The sequence below is a fragment of the Geospiza fortis genome, unplaced genomic scaffold (genome assembly GCF_000277835.1).
Source record: "Geospiza fortis unplaced genomic scaffold, GeoFor_1.0 scaffold628, whole genome shotgun sequence".
Classification (NCBI taxonomy): domain Eukaryota; kingdom Metazoa; phylum Chordata; class Aves; order Passeriformes; family Thraupidae; genus Geospiza; species Geospiza fortis.
Genome location: NW_005054596.1, coordinates 316,708 through 332,338, shown reverse-complemented (window position 1 = coordinate 332,338; position 15,631 = coordinate 316,708). Strand labels below are relative to the sequence as shown.

At 52.1% G+C, this 15,631-nt stretch overlaps 1 protein-coding gene across 1 annotated transcript in view; it reads right to left on the bottom strand.

The window, feature by feature from the left end:
- NPTN (neuroplastin) overlaps positions 1-15,631 on the bottom strand; it is a 25,615-nt gene that overhangs the window by 1,227 nt on the left and 8,757 nt on the right. The window contains exons 4-7 of the mRNA XM_031064483.1: positions 9,290-9,423; positions 8,166-8,439; positions 578-599; positions 182-255 (exon numbers count right to left, since the gene is read on the bottom strand). Of these exons, the coding sequence (XP_030920343.1) occupies positions 195-255; positions 578-599; positions 8,166-8,439; positions 9,290-9,423 (491 nt within the window). The 3' untranslated portion in view covers positions 182-194. The remainder of the gene's footprint in view (positions 1-181; positions 256-577; positions 600-8,165; positions 8,440-9,289; positions 9,424-15,631) is intronic.

The window sequence follows — 15,631 nt, the reverse complement described above, 5'->3', positions numbered from 1 at the left end:
AGCAGGTCCTTAAACCCCCCGCCTGTCTGAGGAAATCAATGTTTGGTCCCCCCCCGTGGTCCCTGAGGTGCAGCAGTAATGTTTAATGTTTAATGCAGGGAACGCTTTGCTGCTGCCCCCCAGCGCTGCGGGCAGGAGGGCTGGGCCTGCCCGCTCCCGGCCGGGCGCAGGCAATACTTACATGATGAGCATTTTTAATTTGTGTTTCTCTGACGTAAGTTTTTGTCTTTGTGATTGTTTGTAGAATTGGTTTTCCTGCAGAAAGGGATGGAAGAGAAATGCATCAAAAATTAGTTACAGGTACAGGGAAAATGGACATAATTGGTACTTCATTAGGCAGCATTTCAGTCTTCCTCCCTTCAACTGGCTGAAGACAACACAGTTTTAGACTTTGTATTTTAGCCCAATATTTGTTTTCTAGCAAGATGTTGCTTTTCTTTCCTCCGGTGCTAAGAGACGCACCAGACGGTCCAACACCATCTGTAATGTCACATGCAATATCAATCCTACGATTTATCACCTCCCACAACCCCCCAGATTATCCCAAAGAGTATTTTTTTCCCAAAAACACACTTACATTGGCCCAGCTGGTTCATCATCTGCAGCAAGGCATCCCGAGGCAGCCAGGGAGAGACAAGGGAAGGAAAGAAAAAGAGAGTCAGTGTTTGCAGGGGGCCACAACGAGCAGCAAACTGATCTATCTACAGCATCAAAGGCCATTCCAGTCGGGAGTGCAAGGATCATGGAGTTACTGCTCTGGATTCGGGTTTAATGGCAGGTATGTTGCTTCAATGGGTTTAGTTAACACTTGGAATGCTGGTCATGAAGGACTGCAACTGTAGCGGACAGATTGGTGCAACATGATCAAGACTCATCTTGTCCCCAAGTTCCAGTGGTTCAATCTCATAAAAAATAGATGAGGAGACAAACCAACGGTTCAGTTGTAAAATCCTGCTGGATGTTTGCTTGCATTGACTTTTTTGAATATGTATTTTAATTTTTAAGCCGTTTTTCCACTGCTGATGGATAACTCCTGGTATATACCCCAGAGGGTACATACCCCACACTCATTTTCCCCCACGGATGAAACAACCTCTACATCCCCCATTTTTCTCAGTGTTTAATTAGAAGGGACCAGGTTAGGAGGAGGCTGAAGGAGAACACTCGATTCCAGCCCCAACTATGGTCCTTGGGCAGCAGCATCCAGTGTCACCAGGAGGAGTCAGGGTGCTGGGACACCTCCGGACACACTTCAGCTGCAGAGGACTGACAGCACGTCCTGCCCATGGCCCTTGGCAAAACTCATTTAGGAACTGGCGGGGGGTGGGGAATCTGCCAATGAGGAATGTTTCATATTAACTCTCACAACCAATTGGGCTTTGTTTTGGAATTCTCAAACACCATTTTCACCCACGCTGTAGTACAGAAGAAAAAAATGCATTTACACAACAGTGCAAGAGTCAATCCAGGAGCCTAATGCTCCCACAGATGGATTTTGGGGGGACCAATTCAGGCCCTGCTGGTTTTGGCACTTGACAGCTGCTGTTCCCACCTTGTGCCGGAGGGATTTTTCAGGGAAGTCTTTGAGAAACTCTCAGCAGGATTCCACAAGGGTGCTTAGTGCACATGAAGCAGTTATGGAAATTACAGTCTTACAGTGTAGGCATCCGCATGAGCACACGCCAGGAGTAATGCCAGGGAGAGGGGACATTACTCCACCTGGGCCCTCGAGGCAACGGAGAGGCAAAGCCACCGCTAGCACAGACAGTGACCAGAACAGAAAATACTTCAAAAATAAAGAACTAACCACAAACCAAGAGCTTTACAGCCAAAGTAACAGACTAGCGACACACCGGTGTCCACAGAATTCCAGTACCAGCAACAGTAACTATCGGACACGGTACAGAGAACTGGGACTAGGAAGGACAGCCAGACATCAATGTGCTGTTGTATATACAGTGAGATATACAGAGACACATCAGGTACTCAAACACAAAGCACAGCAGAGGAATCTATGGCTTCCTTCCACAAACATCTCTGGGAACCAAGGATCCGAGAGCAGCCGAGCTCCGGGCGGGACAGCGAGCCTGGCCCCCGAGGCCAGCGCTGCCTCCGAGACCCAACTCGGCTCCAACAAGCACCATCCACTGCTTTGGGAGTTTGTTTGGCTGGACTTCAGCAATAGCAAACTGCACCGTGGACACTCGCTACAAAATAACCTTTATCCTTCTCTGCTCAAAGATTTAAATGCCCGTTTCAGATCAGCAAGTTTGCGTTGTCAAAAAAAAAAATTAAAAAAAAAACCCAAAAAAACCAGCAGCTTTAAATTGATAAAGGCTGCCATCGGTGATTCCTCACGAAGATCCCACAAAAAAGCCTACTGGGAATACTCTATTTGGTGGATCCCCATGACTCCTCCCTGTCCCATCTCTAAGCTAAACCACAGATAAAAAGACCAAGGGAAATTCCCAGTCAGCCGTTAGGTGCTGGCAAAGCATCCCCAGTACAGTACAGACACAGACCGAACCCTCAGCGAAACCAGGGGCAACAGAACAACAGAAAAACCAGTACAAAATCAGACTAAAGAAAAGGCTCAAAACAGCAAACTGAAATCCAAATTAGTTGTGAACGTGAATGAGGAAGTTTTCAAGAGTGTTAACGTTATGACTTGTGCGTTGTATAGACTGAAGCGGAGGTTAAACAAACTCCAAAGCATGCAGAGCTCTCACTTACCACCATTTTTTAAGGGTATGATGCAATTGAAGGGGGGAAAAAAAAAAAAAAAAAGAAGTCATAGTAACCGACAAGATCAATACCACCCAAAGCTTTAATGCCACAGCCCTGCTCTAGGACAGTCAGCAGCACCTATGGCACAGAAAGGTTCCCCAGCACTGGGAGCAGCCATGTGAGCACACTGAGCCCCTCCTGCAGCACCTGCCCTGGCACTGGGCATCTCCAAAACCCCCCTGCTCAGAGCACAGCAATAACCCCACAGGCAGGCCTTTCCTCAGGGCATGGAATGACCTGCTTCATGGGCTCCCAAAACTGCACACTCTGAGCCAAAATTGGAGAAGTGCTGCTTGGCTGTAACACAGGTAATCGATCTCTGCAGGCAAAAATATCTGGGAATTAAAATTGGAAGATGATGACAAGTAGATCTCCCTTAGCTCCTCCACTTGGATAGGAATGTGTTTTGTGCCCCCCCCCTCCCATTTTCAGCCTTAATTTACAGGCATTTTATATGTCACTCAGTTTATTTAACCGCCTTTGGAAAGCTACAGGGTTTATTTTTAGTATCAAATTAATCCTGGGGAGCATCTTGTGACTGGTGGAGTTAAAAATGAAACACTAGCGGGTTCTTCCAGCACTAAGATTCCAATTTTTGCTTCTGAAGGGATTCTACATCTCAGCTCATGCTTTAAAACCTGGAAAGAATCAATCCCAGCCTGGTTGGGGTTGGAAGGGACCTTAAAGCTCATCCAGTGCCACCATGGATGGTGCCATGGGCAGGGGCACCTTGCACTGTCCCAGGGTGCTCCAAGCCCTGTCCAGCCTGGCCTGGGGCACTGCCAAGGATGCAGGGGCAGCTCCAGAGCCTGTGACAGCTCAGGGTCCTGTGTCCATTCCCACTGGGATACAGCAATGCTGCTGGGAACAGCTGATGGCTATGGCCTCACTGTGTACCTACCTCACCCTGACAAATTTAAAGTGTGGGAGAGAAAGATGTGCACAGAAGGGAAAAAAAAAACCCATCAAAATCACTGGTTACAAAAGGTAAATGGTTGCAGTTAAAACAGTTTGTTTCTTTCAATTACTTACAGTAATAGCAGGAACAGGGAAAGTCAAGAAAAAAGCAAAAGAGGGTTAGAAAGAATGTGGGGATTGGGATTCTGCAGAGCCAGGAGAGGAAACACATTTATGGGAAGTCTTTGGATTAGGCTGAGGAATGAGAGGGGAAGAAGGAAAAGGGACATGTTATAACCCAGCCACCCCAGGGCTATGGATTCCAAGTACAAACCACTCCCATTCCTATGGGGAATGGAGCCAAGGGCTTTTACCTTCTACTTACCCCAGAAAACACCCTTTAAGCCAGGGGCTGTGCTGATTTTAGACTACAGGATGCAACAACAGCAGAAAGCCCACTCCTTTAGGAACCTCTGCTAGGCTACACTCAGGTGGTGCTGGCTGAGCTATGGAAACCAAGCAGCTCAGGCTGTACTACAGAGAACAAAGCCATTCCCTTCTCTCCCTGCCCAGGGCAGCACCCTGGCATTCCCTGCTGGCACCTCCTCCCCTGGGCATGCAGCCACGTGCCAGGGCATGCCAGCTCATGCAGCTCTCACCCCCAAAGCCATGGACGCTGCCTGTGGCCGGCCCCCTCTGGGTGTGCCAGCCCCTCGGGGTGTGCCAGCCCCTCTGGGTGTGCCAGCCCCTGGCTGCTCTCTGGGAACAGGGAGCGAGCTGGACGCTGCCTTGCCAGGTGTAAGGCAGCTCAGAACTCACGTTCTGAGAGGATGCAGGAATTCAAGCGCTGTCTGCCCTCCCTTCCTCCTTCCAGCACGCGATTTGGTGCGCTGGGAGAACATCCACAGCAAACCATGCTCCAGGCACCCCCTGATGCCACTGCTTTGGTGGGAACAGGGATTTCACGGGTGCAACGTTCCTTTTCCTGCTCTCCAGCAGCAGGAAAAAGAATCAAGTCCCAAATCAGAGTCCTGAGAAGGAGGAAACATCAGCAAAGGAGCTCCTGAGCAGCCCTGGCCCGAGGCACACCAAGCAGCTCACGGACACACAAAGCCAGGTCCATGCAAAACCGAGGCCTGCAGTCAGAAATGCCAAAGTTAAAGGAGTGTCCCTGCTCTTCCAGCATGGCAGCGCTTCCAACAGAGGGAACATCTTCACACTGAACTGCTCCAAGTGTACCCAGGAGCCCATCACCCTCCCCAGCCTCCCACGGGCATGCTGAGCCAGGGCATTTGAAGCCTGTAGAACATGGAGATCTGAGGGAAACATTCAATTGTTTCTTTGGGCTGGCCAGGCAGAATTTCCAGGTGCTGGGGAAAAAGTTCCAGAGGCCTGAGGATCCTCTCACCCAGAGAACGCTTCTGTCCCACCAGTCATGTCCCTCAGGACTAACTGGGCACTTGTGCCCAGCACCAGACTGGTCTCACCTGAGGAGCTGACCCAGCACACCCCAAACACTGTCACTGGTGCAGGTTTAACTGAGCCAGCCCTAAAGTGTCACTTGGGCACAGCACGAGGTGAGAGCTCATCGTGGGCACCTGCAGCTCCCAGCAGATTCCAAAACCAGCAGCTCATCCTGCACTGCCCCAGTCAGGAGCCAAGGTGTGCTCCAGCAGCTCATTAACAGCTCCTTCTGCTCCAAAAGCCTTTGGTTTTCCTGAGCACAGGAAGTGGCCTCCTTTAGCAGCACTGGTTTTCTCCAAATTTTAGAAACAATCCCTACAAGTGGTTTGAGTAAGCCACGTTTCCATTCTCTGTGCACTCCTCTCAGCAGGCCAGGTGGCGGCCAGGACATCAGAGGACTCCTGAGGGACAGTGGCAGACACCCTGAGGTGGACGTGTGGCACCTGCAGAGGGGGGGACACCACAGGTCCAACACCTGCACCCAACCCTCGGGATCTTTACAGGGATCTGCAGCCAGAGCCATTCCCCAGCAGGACGTGCAACAGATCCACAGGGGCACCCACCCTCACACCTGCAGTGGGACCTGGGCTGACACACACCTGGGGACTCCAGAAGAGCATTCCAGACTTATTCCACCCTGGGAGGAGGGGGTTAGGGTGGTGATGATAAAACAATCCCAGTGTCTAAATTTGGAGAGGTCCAAGGAGAACGTTCCCATCCCAGCAGGAAGGGCAGCACCAGCCCACGTGGAGCTCTGCCATGAGCACATCCCTAAAGGTGAGCATGACAGCAGGGCTGGAAAAGCCAGCAGAGATCCTGGCTGGTGCCAGCTGCTGTGGATAAGGAGTGCTGTGAGTTTGGCCTCAGCCACAGCTCCCTGCCGTTCCCTCCCCAGCTCCCTGCAGCAGCGGAGGCGGAGGTGGGATTTTGGAAGGGGGAGCTGAAATCCCAACCTCCGAGCACGCCGCTGCATTCCAGCATTAACTTTGGCATTTCATAACCATGTCTTGAAAACAAGAAAATTCAGGATAACCCCAGTCAAACATCCCCACGTGGCAATCAGGAGGCTCCTGATGATTTCCCACGTGTGCATTTGTACATGCCCTGCTCCTGGGGCGCTCCCTGCCACGGCAGCACAGAAAGCTTCGGTGCCAGTAAGGAAAATGCACAACTTTCCCAGAAGGAATGTGGGACTCAGGGTGGCATGGTGCCAGCTGTGTCCATCAGCCAGGCAAACCTCATCCCCAGCTACGGACTGTCATACTCAGCATGGATTTCTCCTGCAGGAAAGGGGACAGGGAGAACATCTGACCCCTATGGAGGAGTGTCATGTCACTCCCCAGGGCTCTGCCTTCACAACAGCAGCCCCAGTGAGCACTGCAGTAACCTCAGCTCCCTGGCTCATCAACCTGGACAGCTCCAGGGGGATGATGAGCCTGAATTCCTCGGGTACCTGGGGAGTGGTCACACCAGCCAGGAGAACTCCTGCCTTGGAAAGGGGCAGTGAACTCTTCACCTCCAGTGTGAGCTCCAGTGTGATCTGCTCACACCACAGCCAATTCCTGTTGGATTCCGTCCATTTGCGGCTGTTTGCAGGGAATATTTGTGAATCAAATTCCCAAGACCTTGTTTTGGTCCTTGTGAAACTCCATCCAATGAAAATTCTGAACAGGGGGAACTGTAATCACTGACATGGAGGAGGAGGCAAATGAAAATTGTCTGTTCCAAGCTTTCCAGGCTGGTGAAGGTCCCTGAGGCCACGATGAGGGCAGGACAAGCCCTGGAGCCACTGGAAGCTGTTAGTGATGCACAGAACATGCACTACGGTTCAACTGGGGGCTCCACCCTGAGAGCAGCCCCCACACATGCTCTGTAAGCAGTTAGTAAGTGCTACTCAAGGCTTACAACCAAAGCTGGTTTCCTCTAGGGATGCACTACCTCAGCCAGCTCTGATCCAAGCCTCGGCCCTGCTGCCGTTATTCCATTTGCTGTGTTCCACGAGCTCTCCTCTCTGTGCATCCCGTGTGAGGCCCGTGAGGGTGGCTGTGCCCACCCCACATGCACATCACTGTCTCACACCTCTGTTTTCATGCCCTGTGAGGGCCCCTGCAGCCCCACAGCCACACCCAGCTGCCCTGGGAAACAGCTCTCCCTGGGAAGGGCTTGGCCAGCCCAGGATGATGCTGAGGATCACTCCAGCTGCCCTCCACCTGCCCCATGGTTGTTCCATCGTGTTCCTGCAGCACCACGACGTTCCTGCTGCTTCCCCCAAGGAGTCCTCGCAGAGATTTTCTTGCTACAAACTGGAGTGAGCTGCTAGCAGCACATTAAAGGCTGTTTCTCAGCACGGGTGTGGCAAATATTCAGCCTCACACTGCCCCTTTCCCCAGCTGTGCACAGGGGAAGGTGTGCAGGAGCTCACAGATAAAAGTTACTACTAGTTGTATGTACCAAACACAGATGAATTAATTAATTATTGCTACCATCAAACCTGATAATAAGCCCTATTTTTATAAAATCTAATCAGTGGCTACAATACATATGGGTTCCAGAGCATTCCTTAACTACAGATTCAGCTACACAGCAGAGTAAGAGCCCTCCCCCCATCTCTGAACCCCACACACATTTTCATTTTGAAGCACCTTTGCAGCCCCAATCCCTTGAAGTGCAATGATTCCTTGGTTTGAGTGTAATGTCCCCTGACAGCCTCTGCCCAGTGTCCATCCACGGGGAGGAGGGAATGCCACCAGGGCTGAGGGTGCCGCCAGCTCTGCCCCTGTGCTGCTCCTTGGGGCGGACACACAGAGAGGACAAAGCTTTAAAGACATCCACAACCCCCCCTGAGATCCAGCCCTGGGCCTTGCACCCCTGTGGGCTTCATGTCCAGAGAGGGAGGAGAGGAGAAAGGCAGGAGCGTGGAGCGGGACAGGCTGCGCTGCTGGTCCTTCCTGCAGAGCGGCTCCTCCAGCAGCAGCAGCGGGGCCGGGCGGCTCAGCGGCGGCGCGGGGCGCACTTACCGTCGGGAACTTCGTCCGGCCGCTTCCGCTTCTCGTAGATGACGATGATGACCACCAGGATGACGATCTCTGCCAGGATGCCCAAGAAGGGCCACAGCGGGGCCAGGTGGCTGCGCACACGCAGGATGGTGGTGACCGACATGGAGCCCACCTGGTTGGTGGCGTTGCACTGGTACTCGCCGGGGTCCTCGTTGATCTGCAGGTTTGTGATGCTCAGCTCGGTGTAGTTCTCTTTGTTGGAAATGAAGAACCTGCCCGAGGAGTTGTTGATGTCCTGGCAAAGGGACAGGGGTGGGAAACGGCAACAGCTTTAAGGTCTCTGTGGCACGGGAACAGGAGATTTGAGGGAGGAGCCCAGGCCCGGTGTTTGTCTCTCCAAACACCACAGAGGGAACTCTGCACTCAGGGTTCTGATCACTGCCAGCACTGAGCCGCTCCTTAAAACCTCCACTCCTTAAAACCTCCAGCTCACACTCAGCCGGGAACACTCATCCCATCCTGCTATTTGCTTCACATTCTGGCTCCATCCATCCAATCCATGCAGCAACAGGAAACAGCTGGGCTGGAGGGGTTGGAAATTCCCAGCTCCTCTCTGCTATTCTCACTGCTGGTCACATTTTCCTGCTCACTACATCACTGGCTACACGGAACAAACAGATCACCCAAGCTCTAACAGGGATCACTGCCACCTCCTCATATTAAGTCTTGTGAGCTCAACCAGTAAAACTTGGAAGAATTTATAACCCAGTGTGGTTTTAAACATTTCTAAGTTAGTCTTGCAGTTTGTAGCAATTTCCAGAAAATGGCTTTCAGGGTAAGTTCTTAACTTTGCTCAGCAGTGCAGTGAGCAGGTTTTTTTACCAATAATAAAACTATCAATTTTTAATTTAAATATATTTATATTTTTATATATTAATATCGATATTGATATATAAAAAATCAATTTTATATTCACCCATCCATCCTCACTGCTGCCAAAATATCCACCTTCACTCACACTCTGGAGGGACTGCACGTTGACACGTCACAAAGCTCCTTTAACAGCCCATCCCCAACCCCAGGGTGCTGCTCTCCTCCCTCTCAGGGGTCTGGGCAGGGTCAGACATCCTGACCCCATTGCTCACCTCAAACACGCCATTGACCTTCTTGCGCCACACCCACTCGGGGTGGGGGAAGCCCACGGACTTGCAGTACATCAGGGCCTCCTGGCCCTCGTTTTTGTTCTCGCTCCTCTTGTGCCCAGTGATGTCAGGAGTGGCTACGAGACAACAGAGCAACTTGTAAGTACAAACAGGCTTCTTTCACTCACCTGCACACAAATCCCTCCTGCTCCTGGAAGCAGGGCTTTGCCACCCGAGGGGATGTTATGGATGAACTCTGTGTGTGTGTGTACCTGGGAGCAGCCCTAACCCCTGTGCTCTGTGTGTGTCCCTCAGCCCTAGCCCTGTGCTCTGTGTGTGTCCCTCAGCACAGCCCTAACCCCTGTGCTCTGTGTGTGTCCCTCAGCCCTAACCCCTGTGCTCTGTGTGTGTCCCTCAGCCCTAACCCTGTGCCCTGTGTGTGTCCCTCAGCCCTAACCCCTGTGCCCTGTGTGTGTCCCTCAGCCCAGCCCTAACCCCTGTGCCCTGTGTGTGTCCCTCAGCCCTAGCCCCCCTCGCGGTGTGCCCTTTGCCACCCGAGGGGATGTTATGGATGAACTCTGTGTGTGTGTGTACCTGGGAGCAGCCCTAAACCTGTGCTCTGTGTGTGTCCCTCAGCCCTAACCCCTGTGCCCTGTGTGTGTCCCTCAGCCTGTGTGTCCCTCGGAGCAGCCCTAAGCCCCCCCGAGCTTAGGCTGGCTCAGGGCAGTGCCTGGGCTGACCCCTGGCCCGGCAGATGGCCCCAGGCTGCAGGGCCCACCTTTAAAGCTGCAGCTCCTAATTACAGCACACGTGGCTGGATGTGTGATGGCAGCTCTGAGCTGTTAATCCAGCCCAGGCCAGCCTGGCTGCTCCAGGAAAATGGAATTTCCTACAGGAGACTCCCCTGCTCCAGCAGCACATTCCCTGCAGGTGCACACAGAGCCAGCAATTCCAGCTGCAGCCTGAGATCATGAGGGGAATTTGTTTAAAGGGAACAAAAGCTCTCGTGCCAGCAGACAGCAGCTGAGCCTGCTCTCCCCAAAATTGCAGCACCAATCTTTGGGAAAATGCCTGGCAAGCCGATGCGCTTCCTACTGTGCTGTGTCAAAGGGGTTTGGGTACAGGGAGCATCCTGTGCCTCAGATCCTTTTTGGACAGCAACAGCATTATCCAAATGAGGTTGTGAAGCACAGCAAACCCAGGTTGTAGGAATGCCTGGGCCTCAGCTCCTGCTGGTGCGTGTTCACCTGGACAGGCACACAGGAGAGGCCCCAGGCATCCTCCAATGCCCATGGAATTCCAGCAGCGTTTCCACCCCAGCGTTTCCACCCCAGCGTTTCCACCCCAGCATTTCCACCCCAGCATTTCCACCCCAGCATTTCCACCCCAGCATTTCCACCCCAGCATTTCCACCCCAGCATTTCCAACCCAGCATTTCAAACACAGCATTTCCAACCCAGCATTTCCACCCCAGCATTTCCAACCCAGCATTTCCAACCCAGCATTTCCAACCCAGCATTTCCAACCCAGCATTTCCAACCCAGCATTTCCAACCCAGCATTTCCTGGGCTTTGCAGGAGTCCTGACCAGAGGATGAAGCCCAACCAGATGCCAACTCCTTAATTCCAAGATGATGCCAAAACCACTACAGCATGATAGGTAAGAACAGGCAATGAACAAAATCAAGGGGTTTATTTAGGAAAACTGACACCCAAAATGTGGCACGGGCATATTTTATGAAAAATCCTTTCCTTAGGATTTTTTTCTCCTGAGAAGCTGAGAGGCCTCAGAAATTAAATGTAAACAACAATTATCTGCTGCTGTGGAATGCAACAGGTGCATCTTTGATTGGTCTCATGTGGTTGTTTTTAATTAATGACCAATCACAGTCCAGCTGTTTCAGACTCTCTGGTCAGTCACAAGATTTTATTATCATTCCTTTTCTTTTCCTTGCTTGCTTTCTGATGAAATCCTTTCTTCTATTCTTTTAGTATAGTTTTAACATATAATTTTCTTTTACTATAATATATACCATAAAACAATAAATCAGCCTTCTGAAACACGGAGTCAAGATTCTCATCTCTTCTCTCATCCTGGGACCCCTGAGAACACCACCACCACCCAAAATGCATCTTTCCACACAGACATAAAAAAAACCCTGAGAGCCATAAAAGCTGACCTGCACGAAGGCACCAGATCCAAACAGCCCCCTGGCCTTGTACAGAAAGGAGCTGCCAGAAGCTGAAGGAAGCTGGGAGGAGCATCCCCCACGTGCCAGGTGATCCCTTTGCCTGCCAGGGGCAGGAACACCCAGAGCAGACAGAGCTCCTGAGCTGAATTCATGTGCTCAGGCAGGGAATCACTCAGCTCTGGGGCTGGGTGTGCTGCGCTGCTGCAGGACCCAGGCCCTGCAGAGCACCTGCCATGTCCCTCCCACCCTCTGTCCCCAGCCTGGGAGAGGAAAATGGCATTTATCCCAAATAATGACGGCTCCAGAGGGGACTGTCATCTGGGGACCTACTGCGAGGTGCCACCGCCTCCCAGCTGGGCTTGGGACCTTCTTAAAGCCCCCTGTGGCTTCTGCTTCCTGGAGGAGGCCAAGGAGGGATCTCCTCCAGCCTAGGGGCACGAGAGCCCAGCGGTGACAAGGACATGATCCCAGAGCTGGCACTGCTGCAATGCCACCAGGGGCTGCAAGCTGGGAACGCTCCCATGAGGAAGAGCAGCTCAAAGCTGCTGGCCTCCAGTGCCACCCTGAACAGGGCTGAGCCTGGAAAAGGGGACAGGGACAGCACTCCCAGCTGGCCCAGTTTGTGTCAGGCTGCTGGCAGGGAGGGAAGGGACAGGGAAGGACAGGGAACACTTTCTGGGACACCTCCACTCCTGCTCCAGGGTGACACAATGACATTGCAGGAAGGAGAGGCCAGCTCCCAGGGAGATCCCAGCAGAGCCCAGAATACCTCTGCTCCTCCCTGGCTCTGCTGGGCCAGGGCTATTCCTGGAGCACCCAGGGGGCTCTGTGCACTGCTGGGGTTTCAGTGCCACCACCAGACACCAAGCCAGCATTTTCTGTCCCAAACAATGCAGGAAGCAGTGTCCTGCTGGCCCCAGAACCCTGCAGCCCCAGCTTTAGCAGGGTTTTCCTGGGAAGCTTCTCAAGCCAGGACTGCTCCTTGCACCGTCCTGCTCTTTGTCAGCCAAAGCCCAGGGTTGATTCCTTAGGTTTTAATTTTTCTGTTCTGTGTTGGTGTGCAGCTTTATATTGTTACTGGGATCTTTTCACAGGGTGGTGGAGACAAAACAATCCTGTTCCAGCTGGAGACTCAAGGACAATCTCTTCAAACTTCAGGCCCAAAGCATAAACAATGTGAGAAGAGGAGAGCAGGCAAGCAAGCAAGGAGGATGAAACTTCATCATTTGAAGCTGTTAATTGGACAGTTAACTCCTATATGCAAATGGACTAAAACTTGTAAAAATGTGAGATCTCAGACCAAGCTCTGTTTTGCATACATCTTGGAGCCATCTGGGCACTGCCAGGGCGTGCCCTTTGAGGGCACCTCAATAAATCTCTACTTTATTCCCCTTAACTCCATCCAGCCTCTGCTCCAGCTCCTCAGGGCATCAGGGTGAGGCAGGTTCAGGTGGGAAGGATTTGGATTTCAGCTCTCAGGGCAGCAGAGCCCCCTCTCTGCTCTGTCACTGCTGGTCACTGGCACCAGCAGAATGCCCCTGGCAAAGGGAGGTCTGGATTCCTGCATGTGAAGCAGGAAAAATCCTCAAGGTGTGCTGGAAACACCTCACAAAGAGCAAAAAGAAGCAGAGTTAATTTAAATTAACCGCTACTAAAAGAAGGAAAAATAAATAGACATTTAGGCATGCTTGACATGAGAGGAATTGTAAGCAGCATAGTTTTGATAGCTTTAAACCTAAACACAGGAGGAAAGGGGTTTGTGGCAGAGTGCCCATGGGGCTCCCAACAGCACAGAATTCAGTGTGCAGCAGCTTTCTGAAGGGTTTGGGGGTCACACAGCCAGGAAAATTCATTTCCTCATACACAGGAGCCATTCAGCCCTTCCAAGCTCTTTAGCACTGAAAAAGGAGAGGGAAATTTAAATGTGTGACACCTCCAAACCATGGCCCAGTTACCTTCAAGTTTCTCATTAACAGACAAAATTAAAGCAAGGGCAAAGCACCTAAAAATATTCCTGCACTGCAAACTGGGATGTCTGAGGGGTGACCTGAACAGGGCTCTGCAAAGTTTCTTTTTCTGGTTATGATTCCAACCCCTGTCTCCCTCTGGAGCTTGAAGGCACCAGGAGAAGGGGGAATGTGAGAGGATTTTTGTGGGCTCAAAGAGTGTCCAATTTAATTTATTCCTGGTAAAGAGGAGCCAGGCTGCAGCAGAGGTTTGCTGAGACAGCCAGCAATTGAGGGCCAGGCTCTTCCCCAGGAATAACTGGGGAGGAGGGAACAGGAAAGTGCAAAGGGAGCAGGAGGAATCCCTTGATGAGGCAAGGGCAGAAAGGCCTGGCAGGAAAGGGAATTCAAAAGCTCCTTGCAGCAGCTGTTTCCTCTCCCCTGCTCCCCAGATCCTGGAGTTCTCCAGGGCTGCAGTTCATTGTTTGGGGTTCTTTTCACACTCAGTCCTCCAGAGCTGCACACCAGCATGGCAGGGATGCCCCAGGTGGAAATGCAGCAATCAAGGATCCCCTTCCAGGGGCAGGAGGGGGTGCCCTGGCCAGGCCTGGCAGCTGCAGCACCACCACCCCACCAATATCACCCCCAGCCTGCTCCAGGGCCAAGGAAAAGGGCACACGAGATCCCTGCTCCAAGGGGCCCTTTCCCCAAACCCAGCATTTGCTGCATTCCCTAAATCCAGTGTTTCCCTAAACCCAGCATTTGCTGCATTTCCTAAATCCAGCATTTCCATAAACCCAGCATTTGCTGGATTCCCCAAACCCAGCATTTGCTGGATTCCCTAAATCCAGCATTTCCATAAACCCAGCATTTGCTGGATTCCCCAAACCCAGCATTTGCTGGATTCCCTAAATCCAGTGTTTCCCTAAACCCAGCATTTCCTGCATTCCCTAAATCCAGCATTTCCCCAAATCCAGCATCTCCCTATACCCAGCATTTCCTGCATTCCCTAAATCCAGCATTTCCCACCCAGCATTTGCTGCATTCCCTAGACCCGCTCTCACACCTCTACCCCAAGGATTTTTTTGAGAAAAAACCCCAGAATGGTTTTGGTGGAGGGACCCAAAGCCCATCCAGTGCCAGCCCTGCCATATGCAGAGACACTTCCCACGATGGCAGGCTGCTCCAGGGCCATTGCAGGGACAGGGAGGGCCAGGGGGCACAGCACACCAGGGGAGCTGGCCCTGGCCCTGGCTCTGGGGAAGCTGTTCACAAGCTGTCACAAAATCCCTATTTTTGGAGCACGAGCACTCTGGCATTCAGCAGCCTCCTTCCCCCCCTGTGCATCAGCAGTGAGAGCTGCACCCTAATTACAATCAGCATAATTACAATTAAATCTGAGTGTAACTGCTCGAGCACCAACAGGACTCATGAAGGTAAATATGAGGTTACAGGTGTGCCTGAGCACCCAGGTGGTGTCACTGTCCTCACATCTGCTCCAAGTGCAATCCCCATTTACTGTCCCCAGCTTCCCAGGAGGAGTATTGAGGTGCAAATTACCTGTGGGAAGTGAGTAGGATCAGTTCTCCTCGCACTTCAATGACAGAAATTGACTTTTCCTCCCCCAGAGCGCGCTCCCAGCTCCCTGCCAAGCTCTGCTGGTGGCCCTGCCTGGCAGAGCAGCAGCCAAGCCCTGTGGCAAACATCCCCAAGGGCCTTGCACAGACCATCAGAGCTCCACTCCCAAAGCTGCATTTCCCCTCTCCAGGAGTGCTTTGTCACCTAAAGCAGCCCAGAGGAGCCAGCAGGAGCTTTACGTTTTAATTAACATTAGGAGATTCAGCAATTAGAGCAAAAGGGCAGGATGGAAGAAAAAATCCCCAAGAAAAGAAGGAAAATGGAATCCCTCCAGCTGTGTACCCTGAACACCCAGCCAAGCTCCTCAGAGGCACAGGGTGGTGGAATTCCCTTCCCCACGGACTGATGGATCTCCCCAGCTGGATCCCAGCGCCTGCCAAATTCCACACAAATTCCCAACCTCAGCCTCCTGCAGGCAGCCCTGTGGGAATTCCCTGGGAATTCCCTGACACCAGCACTGCTCTGTGGCTCCCCTACAGCCCCACCTGTGGCAAACCTTGCCCATTTTGCAGCTTCTATTCCTGATTTCAGGCTCCAGGATGTGCCCAAGACCCAGAGGTGCTCAGTGCC